The sequence below is a fragment of the Bufo bufo genome, chromosome 1 (genome assembly GCF_905171765.1).
Source record: "Bufo bufo chromosome 1, aBufBuf1.1, whole genome shotgun sequence".
NCBI lineage: Eukaryota > Metazoa > Chordata > Amphibia > Anura > Bufonidae > Bufo > Bufo bufo.
Genome location: NC_053389.1, coordinates 789,979,559 through 789,996,933, shown reverse-complemented (window position 1 = coordinate 789,996,933; position 17,375 = coordinate 789,979,559). Strand labels below are relative to the sequence as shown.

Here is a 17,375-nt window from a genome sequence, read left to right as displayed (position 1 = left end):
CAGGGATAATAAACAGTGATGTCACAGTACAGAGATAATAAACACAGTGATGTCACAGTACAGGATAATAAACACAGTGATGTCACAGTACAGGGATAATAAACACAGTGATGTCACAGTACAGGGATAATAAACACAGTGATGTCACAGTACAGGGATAATAAACACAGTGATGTCACAGTAGAGAGAAAATAAACACAGTGATGTCACAGTACAGGGATAATAAACACAGTGATGTCACAGTACAGGGATAATAAACACAGTGATGTTAAAGTACAGGGATAATAAACACAGTGATGTCACAGTACAAAGATAATAAACACAGTGATGTCACAGTACAAAGATAATAAACACAGTGATGTCACAGTACAGAGATAATAAACACAGTGATGTCACAGTACAGGGATAATAAACACAGTGATGTCACAGTACAGGGATAATAAACACAGTGATGTCACAGTACAGGGATAATAAACACAGTGATGTCACAGTACAGAGATAATACACACAGTGATGTCACAGTACAGGATAATAAACACAGTGATGTAACAGAACAGGGATAATAAACACAGTGATGTCACAGTACAGGGAAAATAAACACAGTGATGTCACAGTACAGGGATAATAAACACAGTGATGTCACAGTACAGAGATAATAAACACAGTGATGTCACAGTACAGAGATAATAAACACAGTGATGTCACAATACAGGAATAATAAACACAGTGATGTCACAGTACAGAGATAATAAGCACAGTGATGTCACAGTACAGGGATAATAAACACAGTGATGTCACAGTACAGAGATAATAAACCCAGTGATGTCACAGCAGTACAGAGATAATAAACACAGTGATGCCACAGTACAGGGATAATAAACACAGTGATGTCACAGTACAGGGATAATAAACACAGTGATGTCACAGTACAGGGATAATAAACACAGTGATGTCACAGTACAGAGATAATAAACACAGTGATGTCACAGTACAGAGATAATAAACACAGTGATGTCACAGTACAGGAATAATAAACACAGTGATGTCACAGTACAGAGATAATAAACACAGTGATGTCACAATACAGGGATAATAAACACAGTGATGTCACAATACAGGGATGTCACAGTACAGGGATAATAAACACAGTGATGTCACAGTACAGGATAATAAACACAGTGACGTCACAGTACAGAGATAATAAACACAGTGATGTCACAGTACAGAGATAATAAACACAGTGATGTCACAGTACAGGGATAATAAACACTGTGATGTCACAGTACAGAGATAATAAACACAGTGATGTCACAGTACAGGGATAATAAACACAGTGATGTCACAGTACAGGGATAATAAACACAGTGATGTCACAGTAGAGAGATAATAAACACAGTGATGTCACAGTAGAGAGAAAATAAACACAGTGATGTCACAGTACAGAGATAATAAACACAGTGATGTCACAGTACAGAGATAATAAACACAGTGATGTCACAGTAGAGAGATAATAAACACAGTGATGTCACAGTAGAGAGAAAATAAAGTCAGTGATGTCACAGTACAGAGATAATAAACACAGTGATGTCACAGTACAGAGATAATAAACACAGTGATGTCACAGTACAGGAATAATAAACACAGTGATGTCACAGTACAGAGATAATAAACACAGTGATGTCACAGTACAGAGATAATAAACACAGTGATGTCACAGTACAGAGATAATAAACACAGTGATGTCACAGTACAGAGATAATAAACACAGTAATGTCACAGTACAGAGATAATACACAGTGATGTCACAGCAGTACAGAGATAATAAACACAGTGATGTCACAGTACAGGGATAATAAACACAGTGATGTCACAGTACAGAAATAATAAACACAGTGATGTCACAGTACAGGGATAATAAACACAGTGATGTCACAGTACAGAAATAATAAACACAGTGATGTCACAGTACAGAGATAATAAACACAGTGATGTCACAGTACAGGGATAATAAACACAGTGATGTCACAGTAGAGCGATAATAAACACAGTGATGTCACAGTACAGGGATAATAAACACAGTGATGTCACAGTACAGGGATAATAAACACAGTGATGTCACAGTAGAGCGATAATAAACACAGTGATGTCACAGTAGAGAGAAAATAAACACAGTGATGTCACAGTACAGAGATAATAAACACAGTGATGTCACAGTACAGGGATAATAAACACAGTGATGTCACAGTAGAGCGATAATAAACACAGTGATGTCACAGTAGAGAGAAAATAAACACAGTGATGTCACAGTACAGAGATAATAAACACAGTGATGTCACAGTACAGGGATAATAAACACAGTGATGTCACAGTACAGAGATAATAAACACAGTGATGTCACAGTACAGAGATAATAAACACAGTGATGTCACAGTACAGAGATAATAAACACAGTGATGTCACAGTACAGAGATAATAAACACAGTGATGTCACAGTACAGAGATAATAATCACAGTGATGTCACAGTAGAGAGAAAATAAACACAGTGATGTCACAGTACAGGAATAATAAACACAGCGATGTCACAGTACAGAGATAATAAACACAGTGGTGTCACAGTACAGAGATAATAAACACAGTGATGTCACAGTACAGAGATAATAAACACAGTGGTGTCACAGTACAGAGATAATACACACAGTGATGTCACAGTACAGAGATAATAAACACAGTGATGTCACAGTAGAGAGAAAATAAACACAGTGATGTCACAGTACAGGAATAATAAACACAGCGATGTCACAGTACAGAGATAATAAACACAGTGATGTCACAGTACAGAGATAATAAACACAGTGATGTCACAGTACAGAGATAATAAACACAGTGATGTCACAGTACAGGGATAATAAACACAGTGATGTCACAGTACAGGGATAATAAATACAGTGATGTCACAGTACAGGGATAATAAACACAGTGATGTCACAGTACAGGGATAATAAACACAGTGATGTCACAGTACAGGGATAATAAACACAGTGATGTCACAGTACAGAGATAATAAACACAGTGATGTCACAGTACAGGGATAATAAACACAGTGATGTCACAGTACAGGGATAATAAACACAGTGATGTCACAGTACAGAGATAATAAACACAGTGATGTCACAGTAGAGAGAAAATAAACACAGTGATGTCACAGTACAGGGATAATAAACACAGTGATGTCACAGTACAGGGATAATAAACACAGTGATGTCACAGTACAGGGATAATAAACAAAAAACATGGCGATGTTAAAGTACAGGATAATAAACACAGTGATGTCATAGTACAGAGATAATAAACACAGTGATGTCACAGTACAGAGATAATAAACACAGTGATGTCACAGTACAGGGATAATAAACACAGTGATGTCACAGTACAGGGATAATACACACAGTGATGTCACAGTACAGAGATAATAAACACAGTGATGTCACAGTACAGGATAATAGACACAGTGATGTCACAGTACAGGGATAATAAACACAGTGATGTCACAGTACAGGGATAATAAACACAGTGATGTCACAGTACAGAGATAATAAACACAGTGATGTCACAGTACAGAGATAATAAACACAGTGATATCACAGTACAGGATAATACACACAGTGATGTCACAGTACAGAGATAATAAACACAGTGATGTCACAGTACAGGGATAATAAGCACAGTGATGTCACAGTACAGGGATAATAAACACAGTGATGTCACAGTACGGAGATAATAAACACAGTGATGTCACAGTACGGAGATAATAAACACAGTGATGTCACAGTACAGGGATAATACACACAGCGATGTCACAGTACAGGATAATACACACAGTGATGTCACAGTACAGAGATAATAAACACAGTGATGTCACAGTACAGGGATAATAAACACAGTGATGTCACAGTACAGAGAAAATAAACACAGTGATGTCACAGTACAGAGATAATACACACAGTGATGTCACAGTACAGAGATAATAAACACAGTGATGTCACAGTACAGGGATAATAAACACAGTGATGTCACAGTACAGGGATAATAAACACAGTGATGTCACAGTACAGAGATAATAAACACAGTGATGTCACAGTACAGGATAATAAACACAGTGATATCACAGTACAGGGATAATAAACACAGTGATGTCACAGTACAGGGATAATAAACACAGTGATGTCACAGTACAGGGATAATAAACACAGTGATGTCACAGTAGAGAGAAAATAAACACAGTGATGTCACAGTACAGGATAATAAACACAGTGATATCACAGTACAGGGATAATAAACACAGTGATGTCACAGTACAGGGATAATAAACACAGTGATGTCACAGTACAGGGATAATAAACACAGTGATGTTAAAGTACAGGGATAATAAACACAGTGATGTCACAGTACAAAGATAATAAACACAGTGATGTCACAGTACAGAGATAATAAACACAGTGATGTCACAGTACAGGGATAATAAACACAGTGATGTCACAGTACAGGGATAATAAACACAGTGATGTCACAGTACAGGGATAATAAACACAGTGATGTCACAGTACAGAGATAATACACACAGTGATGTCACAGTACAGGATAATAAACACAGTGATGTCACAGAACAGGGATAATAAACACAGTGATGTCACAGAACAGGGATAATAAACACAGTGATGTCACAGTACAGGGAAAATAAACACAGTGATGTCACAGTACAGGGATAATAAACACAGTGATGTCACAGTACAGAGATAATAAACACAGTGATGTCACAGTACAGAGATAATAAACACAGTGATGTCACAATACAGGAATAATAAACACAGTGATGTCACAGTACAGAGATAATAAGCACAGTGATGTCACAGTACAGGGATAATAAACACAGTGATGTCACAGTACAGAGATAATAAACCCAGTGATGTCACAGCAGTACAGAGATAATAAACACAGTGATGCCACAGTACAGGGATAATAAACACAGTGATGTCACAGTACAGGGATAATAAACACAGTGATGTCACAGTACAGGGATAATAAACACAGTGATGTCACAGTACAGAGATAATAAACACAGTGATGTCACAGTACAGAGATAATAAACACAGTGATGTCACAGTACAGAGATAATAAAGACAGTGATGTCACAGTACAGAGATAATAAACACAGTGATGTCACAGTACAGGAATAATAAACACAGTGATGTCACAGTACAGAGATAATAAACACAGTGATGTCACAGTACAGGAATAATAAACACAGTGATGTCATAGTACAAAGATAATAAACACAGTGATGTCACAATACAGGGATAATAAACACAGTGATGTCACAGTACAGAGATAATAAACACAGTGATGTCACAGTACAGGGATAATAAACACAGTGATGTCACAGTACAGAGATAATAAACACAGTGATGTCACAGTACAGGGATAATAAACACAGTGATGTCACAGTACAGGGATAATAAACACAGTGATGTCACAGTAGAGAGATAATAAACACAGTGATGTCACAGTAGAGAGAAAATAAACACAGTGATGTCACAGTACAGAGATAATAAACACAGTGATGTCACAGTACAGAGATAATAAACACAGTGATGTCACAGTACAGGAATAATAAACACAGTGATGTCACAGTACAGAGATAATAAACACAGTGATGTCACAGTACAGAGATAATAAACACAGTGATGTCACAGTACAGAGATAATAAACACAGTGATGTCACAGTACAGAGATAATAAACACAGTGATGTCACAATACAGGGATAATAAACACAGTGATGTCACAGTACAGGAATAATAAACACAGTGATGTCACAGTACAGGGATAATAAACAGTGATGTCACAGTACAGGATAATACACACAGTGATGTCACAGTACAGAGATAATACACAGTGATGTCACAGTACAGGGATAATAAACACAGTGATGTCACAGTACAGAGATAATAAACACAGTGATGTCACAGTACAGGGAAAATAAACACAGTGATGTCACAGTACAGAGATAATAAACACAGTGATGTCACAGTACAGGGATAATAAACACAGTGATGTCACAGTACAGAGATAATAAACACAGTGATGTCACAGTACAGAGATAATAAACACAGTGATGTCACAGTACAGGGATAATAAACACAGTGATGTCACAGTACAGGGATAATAAACACAGTGATGTCACAGTACAGGATAATAAACACAGTGATGTCACAGTACAGGATAATAAACACAGTGATGTCACAGTACAGAGATAATAAACACAGTGATGTCACAGTACAGAGATAATAAACACAGTGATGTCACAGTACAGAGATAATAAACACAGTGATGTCACAGTGCAGGGATAATAAACACAGTGATGTCACAGTACAGGGATAATAAACACAGTGATGTCACAGTACAGGGATAACATACACAGTGATGTCACAGTACAGAGATAATAAACACAGTGATGTCACAGTACAGAGATAATAAACACAGTGATGTCACAGTACAGAGATAATAAACACAGTGGTGTCACAGTACAGAGATAATAAACACAGTGATGTCACAGTACAGAGATAATAAACACAGTGATGTCACAGTACAGGGATAATAAACACAGTGATGTCACAGTACAGAGATAATAAACACAGTGATGTCACAGTACAGAGATAATAAACACAGTGATGTCACAGTACAGAGATAATAAACACAGTGATGTCACAGTACAGGAATAATAAACACAGTGATGTCACAGTACAGAGATAATAAACACAGTGATGTCACAATACAGGGATAATAAACACAGTGATGTCACAGTACAGAGATAATAAACACAGTGATGTCACAGTACAGGGATAATAAACACAGTGATGTCACAGTACAGAGATAATAAACACAGTGATGTCACAGTACAGGGATAATAAACACAGTGATGTCACAGTACAGGGATAATAAACACAGTGATGTCACAGTAGAGAGATAATAAACACAGTGATGTCACAGTAGAGAGAAAATAAACACAGTGATGTCACAGTACAGAGATAATAAACACAGTGATGTCACAGTACAGAGATAATAAACACAGTGATGTCACAGTACAGGAATAATAAACACAGTGATGTCACAGTACAGAGATAATAAACACAGTGATGTCACAGTACAGAGATAATAAACACAGTGATGTCACAGTACAGAGATAATAAACACAGTGATGTCACAGTACAGAGATAATAAACACAGTGATGTCACAATACAGGGATAATAAACACAGTGATGTCACAGTACAGGAATAATAAACACAGTGATGTCACAGTACAGGGATAATAAACAGTGATGTCACAGTACAGGATAATACACACAGTGATGTCACAGTACAGAGATAATACACAGTGATGTCACAGCAGTACAGAGATAATAAACACAGTGATGTCACAGTACAGGGATAATAAACACAGTGATGTCACAGTACAGGGATAATAAACACAGTGATGTCACAGTACAGAGATAATAAACACAGTGATGTCACAGTACAGGGATAATAAACACAGTGATGTCACAGTACAGAGATAATAAACACAGTGATGTCACAGTACAGAGATAATAAACACAGTGATGTCACAGTACAGAGATAATAAACACAGTGATGTCACAGTACAGGGATAATAAACACAGTGATGTCACAGTACAGGGATAATAAACACAGTGATGTCACAGTACAGGATAATAAACACAGTGATGTCACAGTACAGGATAATAAACACAGTGATGTCACAGTACAGGATAATAAACACAGTGATGTCACAGTACAGAGATAATAAACACAGTGATGTCACAGTACAGAGATAATAAACACAGTGATGTCACAGTACAGAGATAATAAACACAGTGATGTCACAGTGCAGGGATAATAAACACAGTGATGTCACAGTACAGGGATAATAAACACAGTGATGTCACAGTACAGGGATAACATACACAGTGATGTCACAGTACAGAGATAATAAACACAGTGATGTCACAGTACAGGGATAATATACACAGTGATGTCACAGTACAGAGATAATAAACACAGTGATGTCACAGTACAGAGATAATAAACACAGTGATGTCACAGTAGAGAGAAAATAAACACAGTGATGTCACAGTACAGGAATAATAAACACAGCGATGTCACAGTAAAGAGATAATAAACACAGTGATGTCACAGTACAGAGATAATAAACACAGTGATGTCACAGTACAGAGATAATAAACACAGTGATGTCACAGTACAGGGATAATAAATACAGTGATGTCACAGTACAGGGATAATAAATACAGTGATGTCACAGTACAGGGATAATAAACACAGTGATGTCACAGTACAGGGATAATAAACACAGTGATGTCACAGTACAGAGATAATAAACACAGTGATGTCACAGTACAGGGATAATAAACACAGTGATGTCACAGTACAGGGATAATAAACACAGTGATGTCACAGTACAGAGATAATAAACACAGTGATGTCACAGTAGAGAGAAAATAAACACAGTGATGTCACAGTACAGGGATAATAAACACAGTGATGTCACAGTACAGGGATAATAAACACAGTGATGTCACAGTACAGGGATAATAAACACAAAACATGGCGATGTTAAAGTACAGGATAATAAACACAGTGATGTCATAGTACAGAGATAATAAACACAGTGATGTCACAGTACAGAGATAATAAACACAGTGATGTCACAGTACAGGGATAATAAACACAGTGATGTCACAGTACAGAGATAATAAACACAGTGATGTCACCATACAGGGATAATAAACACAGTGATGTCACAGTACAGGATAATAGACACAGTGATGTCACAGTACAGGGATAATAAACACAGTGATGTCACAGTACAGGGATAATAAACACAGTGATGTCACAGTACAGAGATAATAAACACAGTGATGTCACAGTACAGAGATAATAAACACAGTGATATCACAGTACAGGGATAATAAACACAGTGATGTCACAGTACAGGGATAATAAACACAGTGATGTCACAGTACAGAGATAATAAACCTAGTGATGTCACAGCAGTACAGAGATAATAAACACAGTGATGTCACAGTACAGGGATAATAAGCACAGTGATGTCACAGTACAGGATAATAAACACAGTGATGTCACAGTACAGGGATAATAAACACAGTGATGTCACAGTACAGAGATAATACACACAGTGATGTCACAGTACAGAGAAAATAAACACAGTGATGTCACAGTACAGAGATAATACACACAGTGATGTCACAGTACAGAGATAATAAACACAGTGATGTCACAGTACAGAGATAATACACACAGTGATGTCACAGTACAGAGATAATTGTCATGCCCTACTCAGGTCAGGTGCGGAGGTCTGCTAGGTTAGCAGCACATGTGTAGACTTTTGTTATTGTTTTGGAGTGGAGCTGTATCCGCCTGTATTTAAACTCTTACCAATGAAGGAAGGAAGGAAGGACTGGCTGTTCCTGCTCAGCAATAGATAAGTTGGTTTTGTTTTATTGTGGTTGTCTGTCTAGGCTGTTAGAGAGACGCCTGCCCCCTCCAGGTCTGAGGGAGCAGGCTGCCTCTTTCCCCCTTTCACCATCTTAGGGATTCTAGGGAATCTTCAGCCCAGGCACGAGGACACATTCATTCCCACCTTCAGGGTCTGAATGTGGGCATAGTAGTCTAGGGAGAGCTGGTAGGGATTTGTCAGGAGGTGACCCCTTTCCCCAGCTTCTTGCCTAGACACTTGTTTGTTATATCCTGTGTATCTTGTATCCTGTCTGCCGTGACAATAATAAACACAGTGATGTCACAATACAGAGATAATTAACACAGTGATGTCACAGTGCAGAGATAATAAACACAGTGATGTCACAGTACAGGGATAATAAACACAGTGATGTCACAGTACAGGGATAATAAACACAGTGATGTCACAGTACAGAGATAATAAACACAGTGATGTCACAGTACAGGGATAATAAACACAGTGATGTCACAGTACAGGAATAATAAACACAGTGATGTCACAGTACAGGGATAATAAACAGTGATGTCACAGTACAGGGATAATAAACACAGTGATGTCACAGCAGTACAGAGATAATAAACACAGTGATGTCACAGTACAGAGATAATACACAGTGATGTCACAGCAGTACAGAGATAATAAACACAGTGATGTCACAGTACAGGGATAATAAACACAGTGATGTCACAGTAGAGCGATAATAAACACAGTGATGTCACAATAGAGAGAAAATAAACACAGTGATGTCACAGTACAGGGATAATAAACACAGTGATGTCACAGTACAGAGATAATAAACACAGTGATGTCACAGTACAGGGATAATAAACACAGTGATGTCACAGTACAGAGATAATAAACACAGTGATGTCACAGTACAGGGATAATAAACACAGTGATGTCACAGTACAGAGATAATAAACACAGTGATGTCACAGTACAGGGATAATAAACACTGTGATGTCACAGTACAGAGATAATAAACACAGTGATGTCACAGTACAGAGATAATAAACACAGTGATGTCACAGTACAGGGATAATAAACACAGTGATGTCACAGTACAGGGATAATAAACACAGTGATGTCACAGTACAGAGATAATAAACACAGTGATGTCACAGTACAGAGATAATAAACACAGTGATGTCACAGTACAGAGATAATACACACAGTGATGTCACAGTACAGGATAATAAACACAGTGATGTCACAGTACAGGATAATAAACACAGTGATGTCACAGTACAGAGATAATAAACACAGTGATGTCACAGTACAGAGATAATAAACACAGTGATGTCACAGTACAGAGATAATAAACACAGTGATGTCACAGTGCAGGGATAATAAACACAGTGATGTCACAGTACAGGGATAATAAACACAGTGATGTCACAGTACAGGGATAACATACACAGTGATGTCACAGTACAGAGATAATAAACACAGTGATGTCACAGTACAGAGATAATAAACACAGTGATGTCACAGTACAGAGATAATAAACACAGTGGTGTCACAGTACAGAGATAATAAACACAGTGATGTCACAGTACAGAGATAATAAACACAGTGATGTCACAGTAGAGAGAAAATAAACACAGTGATGTCACAGTACAGGAATAATAAACACAGCGATGTCACAGTAAAGAGATAATAAACACAGTGATGTCACAGTACAGAGATAATAAACACAGTGATGTCACAGTACAGAGATAATAAACACAGTGATGTCACAGTACAGGGATAATAAATACAGTGATGTCACAGTACAGGGATAATAAATACAGTGATGTCACAGTACAGGGATAATAAACACAGTGATGTCACAGTACAGGGATAATAAACACAGTGATGTCACAGTACAGAGATAATAAACACAGTGATGTCACAGTACAGGGATAATAAACACAGTGATGTCACAGTACAGGGATAATAAACACAGTGATGTCACAGTACAGAGATAATAAACACAGTGATGTCACAGTAGAGAGAAAATAAACACAGTGATGTCACAGTACAGGGATAATAAACACAGTGATGTCACAGTACAGGGATAATAAACACAGTGATGTCACAGTACAGGGATAATAAACACAAAACATGGCGATGTTAAAGTACAGGATAATAAACACAGTGATGTCATAGTACAGAGATAATAAACACAGTGATGTCACAGTACAGAGATAATAAACACAGTGATGTCACAGTACAGGGATAATAAACACAGTGATGTCACAGTACAGAGATAATAAACACAGTGATGTCACAGTACAGGATAATAGACACAGTGATGTCACAGTACAGGGATAATAAACACAGTGATGTCACAGTACAGGGATAATAAACACAGTGATGTCACAGTACAGAGATAATAAACACAGTGATGTCACAGTACAGAGATAATAAACACAGTGATATCACAGTACAGGATAATACACACAGTGATGTCACAGTACAGAGATAATAAACCTAGTGATGTCACAGCAGTACAGAGATAATAAACACAGTGATGTCACAGTACAGAGATAATAAGCACAGTGATGTCACAGTACAGAGATAATAAACCTAGTGATGTCACAGCAGTACAGAGATAATAAACACAGTGATGTCACAGTACAGGGATAATAAGCACAGTGATGTCACAGTACAGGATAATAAACACAGTGATGTCACAGTACAGGGATAATAAACACAGTGATGTCACAGTACAGAGATAATACACACAGTGATGTCACAGTACAGAGAAAATAAACACAGTGATGTCACAGTACAGAGATAATTGTCATGCCCTACTCAGGTCAGGTGCGGAGGTCTGCTAGGTTAGCAGCACATGTGTAGACTTTTGTTATTGTTTTGGAGTGGAGCTGTATCCGCCTGTATTTAAACTCTTACCAATGAAGGAAGGAAGGAAGGACTGGCTGTTCCTGCTCAGCAATAGATAAGTTGGTTTTGTTTTATTGTGGTTGTCTGTCTAGGCTGTTAGAGAGACGCCTGCCCCCTCCAGGTCTGAGGGAGCAGGCTGCCTCTTTCCCCCTTTCACCATCTTAGGGATTCTAGGGAATCTTCAGCCCAGGCACGAGGACACATTCATTCCCACCTTCAGGGTCTGAATGTGGGCATAGTAGTCTAGGGAGAGCTGGTAGGGATTTGTCAGGAGGTGACCCCTTTCCCCAGCTTCTTGCCTAGACACTTGTTTGTTATATCCTGTGTATCTTGTATCCTGTCTGCCGTGACAATAATAAACACAGTGATGTCACAATACAGAGATAATTAACACAGTGATGTCACAGTGCAGAGATAATAAACACAGTGATGTCACAGTACAGGGATAATAAACACAGTGATGTGGAGTATAATACAAGATGTAACTCAGGATCAGTACAGGATAAGTAATGCAATGTATGTACAGTGGCGGAAATAATTATTTGACCCCTCACTGATTTTGTAAGTTTGTCCAATGACAAAGAAATGAAAAGTCTCAGAACAGTATCATTTCAATGGTAGGTTTATTGTAACAGTGGCAGATAGCACATCAAAAGGAAAATCGAAAAAATAACTTTAAATAAAAGATAGCAACTGATTTGCATTTCATTGAGTGAAATAAGTATTTGAACCCTCTAACAAAAAAAGACTTAATACTTGGTGGAAAAACCCTTGTTTGCAAGCACAGAGGTCAAACGTTTCTTGTAATTGATGACCAAGTTTGCGCACATTTTAGGAGGAATGTTGGTCCACTCCTCTTTGCAGATCATCTCTAAATCCCTAAGGTTTCGAGGCTGTCTCTGTGCAACTCTGAGCTTGAGCTCCCTCCATAGGTTTTCGATTGGATTAAGGTCCGGAGACTGACTAGGCCACTCCATGACCTTAATGTGCTTCTTCTTGAGCCACTCCTTTGTTGCCTTTGCTGTATGTTTTGGGTCATTGTCGTGCTGGAACACCCATCCACGACCCATTTTCAGTTTCCTGGCAGAGGGAAGGAGGTTGTCGCTCAGGATTTCACGATACATGGCTCCGTCCATTTTCCCGTTTATGCGAATAAGTTGTCCTGTGCCCTTAGCAGAAAAACACCCCCAAAGCAAAATGTTTCCACCCCCATGCTTGACGGTGGGGACGGTGTTTTGGGGGTCATAGGCAGCATTTTTCTTCCTCCAAACACAGCGAGTTGAGTTAATGCCAAAGAGCTCTATTTTGGTCTCATCAGACCACAGCACCTTCTCCTAGTCACTCTCTGAATCATTCAGGTGTTCATTGGCAAACTTCAGACGGGCCTGCACATGTGCCTTCCTGAGCAGGGGGACCTTGCGAGCCCTGCAGGATTTTAATCCATTGCGGTGTAATGTGTTTCCAATGGTTTTCTTGGTGACTGTGGTCCCTGCTAATTTGAGGTCATTAACTAACTCCTCCCGTGTAGTTCTAGGATGCTTTTTCACCTTTCTCAGAACCATTGACACCCCACGAGGTGAGATCTTGCGTGGAGCCCCAGAGCGAGGTCGATTGATGGTCATTTTGTGCTCCTTCCATTTTCGAACAATCGCACCAACAGTTGTCACCTTCTCTCCCAGCTTCTTGCTAATGGTTTTGTAGCCCATTCCAGCCTTGTGCAGGTCTACAATTTTGTCTCTGACATCCTTGGACAGCTCTTTGGTCTTTCCCATGTTGGAGAGTTTGGAGTCTGCTTGATTGATTGATTCTGTGGACAGGTGTCTTTTATACAGGTGACTAGTTAAGACAGGTGTCCTTAATGAGGGTGACTAATTGAGTAGAAGTGTCTAACCACTCTGTGGGAGCCAGAACTCTTAATGGTTGGTAGGGGTTCAAATACTTATTTCACTCAATGAAATGCAAATCAGTTGCTATCTTTTATTTAAAGTTATTTTTTCGATTTTCCTTTTGATGTGCTATCTGCCACTGTTACAATAAACCTACCATTGAAATGATACTGTTCTGAGACTTTTCATTTCTTTGTCATTGGACAAACTTACAAAATCAGTGAGGGGTCAAATAATTATTTCCGCCACTGTACATAGTGACTCCACCAGCTGAATAGTGAGTGTAGCTTTGGAGTATAATTGTCACGGTCCCTCCAGTGACAGAGGTTAGACGATCTGAGAGACTGGCTGCACGTTAGGTTATCTGACAGCCTATCTGTTTTCACTTGTTGCAGTGTTGTTGTTGGTAATGACCACACCTCTTGTCTCAGGTGTAGCTTGTGGTCATTACTGCTCCTCTATTTAGTCTGGACTCACACTTCATACCGTGTGGTTGACATTCTCTGCCTGGAGTTGGAAGAGCTGGTGTGTGGTCCTCATCTGAGTTCCTGCTCATCCATTTTCTATTGAAGATAAGTGTACTTCTTTTGGTATTTTCTTGTTCCCATTTGCTCGTTGTTTACTAGGCCTCAGGGAGACGCTGGTTCGATCATCTGGTGTCACGAGGGTGTCAAGAACCACGCCTGACTCCGTTATACCCGGGGTCAGGAAGTCGCAGCGGTTGGCTGCGCGCTCTATGTAAGATAGGGCTGTTTCCTTATGGTAGCTTTCTGGGTTTGCCTTGCAATCCTTTTTGGCTCACTCAGGGATCCGTAGCTCCTTCTCCTCAGCTGTTCCTTGTCCAGCACTCCCAACCTCCTTATATTCCCCTCTCCCACTTCTCTGGTTGCCAGATATAGAGCTTCCTGCCTGGACATCTATTCTGACCCTCTGGAGCTGTGTTGCTGCGTTCTTTGGTTGTTGGTCCAGAACGTTACCCTCCGGATCCCTGTTGGACCTTTGTGGTCTGCTGTGGTCGCCCACCTGGGTTTATGTGTTTGTCTGTATTGTCTGTCCTCTCCCTGGTGTTTCCCTCTTAGTGTCAGTGGTGCGGACTAGCGAACACACCGGCCCGTTCACTATCTAAGGCTCATTTCAGGGAAAGCCAGGGTTTAGGCACGTGATCGCCGCACGGGTGAGGAACCCGTCTAGGGACGTCAGGGCAGTCAGGTGCCAGCCGCAAGGTGAGTCAGGGGTCACCACCTTTCCCTCTCCCTTGGGCAGGGCTTTCCCTCCCTGTGCGTGACGCCGGTCATTACATCTGGGAAGGAACCAGTGGTCTCGGACCCTGTCACTAATCCTAGGGATTTTCAGGGCCTAGGTTTCCGGTGTATGAATATTCCCACCTTCAGGGTCTATTCATACTGACAGGAGTCAGGGCTCGGTTTAGGGTTTCCTTAGGTGGTCACCATTTCCCTTTCCCTAGCCTTGAGGCCTAGTTCCTGGTCATTTTCCTTCTGTTGTCATTCTGGTGTTCCTCCCCTCCCCCTACACTGTGACAATAATACAGGATATAACTCAGGATCAGTACATGATAATATATTTACAACATAACTCTACTGTTTATGTAGATTAATTCTGCATGTAAATGGTTTTAGAAAGTGAATATGGTTTTACATGTGGTGGTATCCTGGTCTTATTGTAGATAAAAACTCTGCAGGTCTTACCTGAGGTCACCACAACAAGCTCCATTCCAATCAGACCTGAGGGAGTAAAGAACACAAATAAATCATATGATCTGGTTACTGGTCATAGATGACATCACTTCATGACCCTTCCAACCTCCTGACCGGACACCAGATGATATAGACCACCTTAAAGAAATATTACCAACTATGGGCCCTGGACAACAGGGAATATCATCAATCCCACTACCACCCCTGGACATTATATATTATACAGACCACTGCCCTGGGCACCAGGGGCTGTAATCTATACACCCCTCCTACTATTGGTTATCAGGTAATGTAAACTAATCCACAGACCCACCGGATCTCAGGTAGAAATCCTTTTCTAGAGAACCTAGGTAGAAATCCAGGTAGAAATCTCAATTCTAGAGAACCTACTGGAGAGCATAAACCCCTACCACCAGTGGACATCAGGAATGGATCCAACTGCTCTCCTAACTGGACCTCTCTTCATATAGTCAACGTCACAGCTGTAATAACCACTCCTTCCTTCTTTTAACCAGAGATTGCCACAGCCCGCTGGCCCTGTGGCCTACCAGGGGCGACCATAAATCCATACCCCCATCATCTACAGTTATAAAGCACCAGATCCTGAGAACTCTACGGCTATAGGCGACCGTGGTGGACAGGTAGCAGTCACACCCTGAGGTCACATCTACCACGTAATGAGACACCACTGTCCTATGCTATATGGTAGGTGGGGGCCCCCCCACAGATTTAATAATGGGGCCCAGGAGGTGATAATCTCCGCCGAGATGTGAAAAACCTTACCTAGTGCTATCAGCAGCCCCATGCCTCTGCTCTGGCTGAGATGTGAGTCTCGCAGTCTTCGTCACCACACCCAGGAATAGGGAACTATAGGTGACCACAAAGTTGTGAAAAAACGACTTGTAGCAATGAGCAGGATCACGTGGAGATGCCTGACGGCGCCAACAGCCGAGTACAATACAGCCTGTGTGCACCAGGACACCTCGCTCCACCACCGCTCACACCCCGCAGGTCTTTGCACTTAAAAATTCACGTTTTTATATATATTTTATATTATTACTTTTTAAAGGTAGGTCACAATGTCACCTGACCTACATGCCCATGCCAGCGAGATGGAGAACGGCTGTGCTGTACCAATCCATCCCAAAAACATTTTAGTTTAACAATTTTGCCCCCAAAATGCTTCCCTAGACCCTTACAGTAACATAAAGGCTCACACTGAACTGCTTTCCTGCTTTTACTTGCAGCCACCACCAGGGGGAGCTTACTACACAC

At 40.0% G+C, this 17,375-nt stretch overlaps 1 protein-coding gene across 1 annotated transcript in view; it reads right to left on the bottom strand.

The window, feature by feature from the left end:
• The window catches only part of LOC120986410, a 40,596-nt gene extending 23,639 nt beyond the window's left edge, over window positions 1-16,957 (bottom strand). The window contains exons 1-2 of the mRNA XM_040414964.1: window positions 16,884-16,957; window positions 16,092-16,127 (exon numbers count right to left, since the gene is read on the bottom strand). Of these exons, the coding sequence (XP_040270898.1) occupies window positions 16,092-16,127; window positions 16,884-16,905 (58 nt within the window). The 5' untranslated portion in view covers window positions 16,906-16,957. The remainder of the gene's footprint in view (window positions 1-16,091; window positions 16,128-16,883) is intronic.
• Window positions 16,958-17,375: the final 418 nt, after the last annotated feature.